Source organism: Engraulis encrasicolus, unplaced genomic scaffold, assembly GCF_034702125.1.
Source record: "Engraulis encrasicolus isolate BLACKSEA-1 unplaced genomic scaffold, IST_EnEncr_1.0 scaffold_1250_np1212, whole genome shotgun sequence".
Taxonomy (NCBI): domain Eukaryota; kingdom Metazoa; phylum Chordata; class Actinopteri; order Clupeiformes; family Engraulidae; genus Engraulis; species Engraulis encrasicolus.
Window position 1 is genome coordinate 744 of NW_026944736.1, and position 6757 is coordinate 7500.

The window sequence follows — 6757 nt, forward strand, 5'->3', positions numbered from 1 at the left end:
GCCGTGTGGTTGAAAACGAGGCATTTTTGAACTATGTAAGTGAAAACACGATTTATTAGGAAACTTGTTTGTGGCTGTGTTGATCACACGCATTCACTGCTACGACGGCTCGGAATTGCCGCTTCACAAGACAGCTGTGACGTTACACAGAAGTGTGTGGGGATTGGTTGTTTGCCATCCAATTGCGTGGCGTTGAGTGCTGAAGCAACCGTTTATCCCGCCCACACTGCTGCCCAGCCCTCCTAGACCCTGGTACAGCTTTTTGCTGTACGGGTCTGGCTCGCTAGGCTAACATTCACATATTACATTACTCACTTTTCGCTCACTCGCCACACGCTCATGGAACGTTTGCCAAAACATTCCGAGGGTTTAACTGCTGATGCAAAGTTGAGAAGTACTGTACGTTTCAGAACACTGCATTCCAATTGGTTACTCGCGTACTCGCCTTGCTCAAAGTTAAAGAATAAATAAACCTCGGAATCCTCCAGCGTCGCATCGCTTGTACTCTATTCGCCAACTAGCTTTGCTGGAACACATAGACATTCTATTGCCTGCAGTCGCTGAGCGAGTAACTAGTAGCGATTAGGGATGGCAAAAAAAAAACAAAACAAAAAAACCTCTTAACCGGCTACTGAGACTCATGAACCGGTGGTTAACCGGTAATCTTAAATTATACAACGTTCGTGTGCCTGATATGCACAGCACTGATTTAAAAAAAAAATTATAAGCCTTTTTTTTTTTGCTGCGCAGACAGGGCCTGCCATGTCCAGTCACTGTTGCCAGATGGAAAATGCTGAATTATCTTACTAAAACCTCAAAATTATTGTTTTTTGGGGCTTTTTGGGAGGAAATTATTATTATAATCATTACAACCGGTTAACCGGTGGCAGAAAATGTTAACCGGTTAAAGTTGATCCGGTCAGTTAAACGGTTACTGGTTAACATCCCTAGTAGCCATGAGTGGGAAACGTAGCTTAAGTAACTGATTAGGACTTGGTCATCACCATTTTGGTGACAATAAGTAAGGTTACAGCGGAGGCGTCTACGCTAAGGGGTTTAATACCTCATGCATGGGCACCTCCACCTCCACGTCCACTTCGGGCAGGTCCAGGGCACAGCTGTCCAACATGTCCAGGGTGGTGTTCATGCCCGGGGCTGGGGCTGCGGCAGCAGGAGAGGGGCTGGACGTCACCGGACCACTGGACCCTGCCGCCTCCTCCTCCTCCTGTTCCTCCCAGGACTGTGGCTGGAACAGGACAAAGCAGATTGAAAACCACAGCTTTAATTCTCCTCTCTCTGCAAGTTAGGCGGTTGGAGTCAAGTCAAAACCATAAGCTAGCCAGCTGTCTGTCTATCTACAGAATGGGCTAGATGTCACTAGGCCTGGAAAAGGACAAATCAGATTTAAAACATCAGCTGTGAAGTCAAAACAGTATAATCTATCCAACCGTCTGATCTACCTATGGGCTGGACGTCACCGATTGAAACAACCAGATTGAAACAACAGCTTTCCTTACTCTCTCTCAGCACGTTAGGCCGTTGAAGTCAAGTCAAAACAGTAATCTATCCAACAGTCTATCTATCTATGGGCTGGATGTCACTAGACCACTGAACCCTGCCTCCTCTCAGTCCTGTTTTTCCCCCATTGCCTCCGAGCACTGGGGCTAGAACAGGACAAACACACCAAAGCAGAAACTTTTCTAAGGAACAGTTTGAGATTGTGGACAAAGCAGCGTTTTTACATGCACTAACCACGTTTAACACCTGTGTAGAGACTGCTGGACTGAAGCCAAGTAATTAATGGATTATTTGTATTCATCCATCCTAGTCAAATGAACGGTCTAGCAACAACAACAACTCAAAATGCCACCAATCACGTTGTGTGGCAATAAAATCCTGTATCTTTGAACATGCACTGTGTAGGATGGTGGACAGAGAAGGTATTGCAACTATGCTGCCCATTGAGAATGTGCTGCCAATGACCAAATTTGATCTTTTTATGAATATTTAAAAAGTAATATACGACTATTAACTAATATGACCAAAGTACAGTATGTTTTGCAGTTGAAAATGTCTGTTTCTGCAGATTCAAATTGGCGAACATGGAGAATAATAATAATTGTATTTGCACTATCATACAAGGCATGCAACTCAAAGTGCTTAACAAATGGGAAAAAACATCATTGTTAGAGATAGATTTAAAAGGAGAGATAGAGAGGAGAGGCAGAAATAGGAAGGTAGAGGAAGAGATAGATAGAGATTGTAGAGTCATAAGGTCAACGTAGGTTAGGACCAGGATTCTTAGAGACGTAAAGGCCAACCTTTTCATTTAAAGTGCCATTTTCCCAGTCAAAATGAATACTTAGAATTTGATGGTGGTGGTGGTATATATTAATGAAAAATGTAGCATTTGTAAATGGGCTGTATGAATTCCGGAAATAAACGACTAAAAACAGTGCATCTTAACAGGGGGAAAATCTGTATGTTTTCCTAACCTGTGGTGCCGTTAACTCTACTACAGGTTCTGGTTCGGGTGCCTGGTGGGTGACTTCTGGAGCCGTAGCTGGCTGGGCCTTCTTCTGGGCCGGTGCCGTGCTGGCGGCTGCTCTGGGCTTGGTGGCGGCGGGCTTGGACCTCTGGGCCGGTGGCTGGGTAGTGGTGGTGGTGGAGGAGGCGTGGATGGGGGGTCTCTTCAGCGTCTTGCCCTTGGTGGCCAGCCACTCTGCCAGCTTTGCCCTGGTTTAAAGAAAAAAAGAATATAATACAACAAGTATAGCAATATGATGAACTCCCGTGCATGACATGAGACACAAGACACCCGACCAATCCAACCACTTCGCAAACTCTCACCTTGACTTGAAGTATATGAATAAAAACTAATTCTATGAAGAAAAAAAAGCCAAACAATAAACAACATGGGCACATCACATAAGTCACACACACCAAACTACTTTGCCAAGTGAGCCCTGATAAAAAAATAAATAAACAAACAATACGCGGGTTCAAGCCCAAAGTGGCAAACTAGCCCAGATGACCTCAGAATGACATGATGAACCCATGTGGCCCCCAGCAACACAGTGCCCTTGTTGTGTTCACCTCCGTCCCACAGCAGATGCCATGGCAAGATGCCATTGAACCTCTATCAATGTTTCCTGATAAACACCCGATTTTATAGACTTGCATTACACCTAGTGGTGCCTTTTTTGTGTATTGCAAGTCTATAAAATCGGGTGCTATTGCTATTGAACCTCCATCAATATTTCCCAATAAACACCCTATTTTATAAAAAAGAACCATCAAAATTCCCTGACTTTGCCTAAATGGAAACCCAGCATAACCGAAATTGTACTTGTAGAATCTCTCCGACCCATGGAATCCAACACCCGGAGCTCACCTCCTCTCCTCTGCCGTCTCCATGGTAGCGCGTGTGTGGCTGAGAGTGCTGACGGCAGGCTTGCGGGGAGGGGGTCGCAGGGTGCTGGAGGGGGCGGGCGCGGGGGGCTTGGCAGCCCTCTGGTTCAGCTCAGTTGTGCTCTTGGACTTCGCCAGCCTGGTGGTAGCAGCAGCAACGCCTGTGGGTCAAAAGGAAAAGTAAGCCTTACTGTAAATTTCATCTCACACACACACACACACACTGGACAACACAAAAGAAATGAAATTATATTTCTCACCATCTCATAGAATAAATAAAATAGAAGGCCTGCATTGTTTGCATTACATTTTAAAGCCTCTTTCAAGGTGTAAAAACCGACAAAACTACAAATGTACTATGTTCTAATCTAAAAGACATTCAAACTGCAGACTGACACAGATAAAACAGACCACACAGACCTAAGTCCAAGTGTTAACTGCATTGAAAAGAGGCCAGACAGACATTGAAGAGCAAGACATGACAGCATAAATAATGAAAAGTAAGTGTTGTGGTGACCTAAGTGTAATAACACATGTAACAAATTATGAATAGCATTTAACCTTTAGTTCCAGCCATAGCAGGTGCGACGGGACGGTTGGTGGTGGTGACAGGTGGCCTCTTGGTCACCTGGAACTGGCGGGTGGTGGACACCGTCTGAGGCTGTCCCCGAGTGGTGGTGGTCCTGCTCGCCGGTCGACTCAGGGGCACATCGGTGACCGATTTCGGCCTGCGCGGCTGGGTTTGAGAGACGGTGGATGATGCAGGCTTGGCGCTGGCTAAGGTGGTGACAGACCTGGACTTGATTCTCGACAGCGTGGCTGGCGTCAGAGGGGTGTACTTGGGCACGGCAGGCCTGGCGAACACCCTCTTCTCTGCGGCTTTCGTTGCGGGGTCTTCAGGCTTTCTGAAACAATCCACCTTTGACTGGATAACTTTGCCTTTGTAGGTGCCTAGGGTAGGCTTCGGAGCAACAGAAGACACAGCTTTAGGAGGGGCCACGGATGCTGGCTTTGGCGTCTGTGTTTGCATCTTCTTGTAAGTGGAGGACTGTTGAGACAGGAACTTCTGGCTGAGTGAGGCGGGTTTCTTGGACGCCAGTGGGGGTTTAGCAACAGATGACTTTTGTTGTTCAGTAGCTTTCTTCAAGGGTTCCGCCCTCTTCTCAACGGCCCCGTCCTTCGGGTCGTTCTTGGACCGCAGAGGGGCGCTTTTCCCCGGAGCTGGTCTTTTGATGAACGACGTCACCACTTGTTTCTGCTCTGCACGTTTGGGACGGGCGTTCTCCTTGTTGCTCTGTCGAAGCAGAAAAAATACTCTTCAATACAACAACAGTGGTCGATCTGTTAACATGCAAATAACACAACTGGCATGTATCCGGGGAAAAATACAGTTGTACTTAACATAATTTGCTCACCGTTTTCTGTACCTCCATGGTAGTAGTGTCCACTGTAATCTCTGTAGTGAAGTTAACTGGTTGAAGAAATGGGAAATACGATTAAACAACTGCGCAAAAACTATTACCACATAGTTGTTGTTGCTGATCAAATAAATAGTTCTATACCTCCTAAAAACCAACGTTGAAAGTAGCTGTTAGGTGACGCCCCGTTTTCTACTTTCTATGGCAAAGACAGATGCAGTAACTGTTACTTGGCTAGCTGCTAAGCCACAATTGTTATCCAATAATACAGTCCTCTGAACACACCCATATGCTGTTGCTAAACTAGACTACAAAAGGAGTGTATTTACTCAAAAAGGTATGTTTATGTCACATTTCATTCAATGCAAAAGACGAGTATCAGTTGAGATATGTTAGCTACTTCGCCACGCTTTGTTTTGGCTGCATTGCAACGTGTTCTTTCAAAGTGCACCTCGAACCACTTAAACATGCCTCTTAAAATGTAAAACGAGCATGCTGACAACATACAATTTCATAATTTTGTAAATTGTACTTACTGTAGTGCTAGCAGGTTATTCCACATGCAGTCAATTCCTAAAACAGCAGCAGAGGAGACAAGTAACTGTGAATCCTCCGGTTGAGACGATTCAAATGTAAATTTGAACTGGCGCTGAAGCATTCAGTTCCGCCCGCAGCTCAAACCAGCCAATCGCTGTAGCCGTGGAGGATCATGGGATGGTGGGTGTTCCTGTTCGTCACCAACCATAACAAAGTTAAAGTTGCTTTCAAACCGTTCAAACGATAATAACATTCTGCACATTCCGTCAGTCAGATGAGCACATTGAAGGGAAAAAAACACACACTCGCAGTCTGACCCATAGCAAGTGAAATCAGTGTAGACTGTAGGCAACTGTAGGCAGTGTTCTTCTTGTGACAAAACAATTAGGCGTTATCCGTAGAGCCTTCTTAACCATCAAGTTTACCAGATCTGTAGGCTATAACCCTAATATACAACTAGACTATTCACACTTAGTCTATTAAATGCACATGTCTGTCTTACTTTCTCACAAACGGAGTGGCCCCCCTCGAAAAACCATGCAAGGCCCCATGCATCCTGGGCCCCTGTGAAGGCCCCTCAACCTCCCCCTTTCACTTCTTTGGTCAGGTGCACCCTTGATCTCTCTCTCTCTCACACACACACACACACACACACACACACACACACACACACACACACACACACACACACACACACACACACACACACACACACACACACACACACACAGTCCTGCACACTCATGTACAGTGGTGGAAGTCCATAGTGTTATCATGATGCCGTGTTTATGGGGGAGGCCCCTCACTACCAGGGCCGTTTCGCTGTGTTTGGGGGGCCTAGGCAAAGAGGGATTTGGGATGTATCTTGAAAATATTAGAGGGGGGCCCCCTTTAGGAGAGATTTTGATAGTGGTGTGACATTGCACTTTTCGCGCGCGCACACACACACACACACACACACACACACACACACACACACACACACATACATACATACACACACACACACACACACACACACACACACACACACACACACACACACACACACACACACACACACACACACACACACACACACACACATGCCTACATATGCACACACACGCGCGTGCGGCCAGATAACCATGGCCAGTTATTCCAAGGTTAAAGCTGACAAAGTTAACATTAATGAAGTGGTAGGCCTATCTACGAAAATGACTCAGGTTCTTTTATAAGGTGATTTACCAGGGCCTATGCAGATTAACTTTATGGTTTGTTACTGAACCACCTTTGTGGAATACCCCCCAGATGTCTTTCTATCACTATGATATTTTTGTATCTGATCTGAGTCTCAGTGACACAGTATTTGAGTCCCTGTGAGAGCCGCCACAGCGGGTCTCTATCTATAC

At 45.8% G+C, this 6757-nt stretch overlaps 1 protein-coding gene across 1 annotated transcript; it reads right to left on the bottom strand.

The window, feature by feature from the left end:
• Positions 1-1063: 1063 nt before the first annotated feature.
• Positions 1064-5000, bottom strand: si:ch211-266i6.3 (proteoglycan 4; the record flags this gene model as incomplete). The annotated part of the gene is made up of 6 exons (XM_063192460.1): positions 4974-5000; positions 4827-4882; positions 3973-4705; positions 3395-3572; positions 2496-2736; positions 1064-1246 (listed from the first exon to the last, which is right to left on the bottom strand). Coding segments are annotated over exons 2-6 (1353 nt in total), but the record flags the coding sequence as incomplete, so codon positions are not given.
• Positions 5001-6757: the final 1757 nt, after the last annotated feature.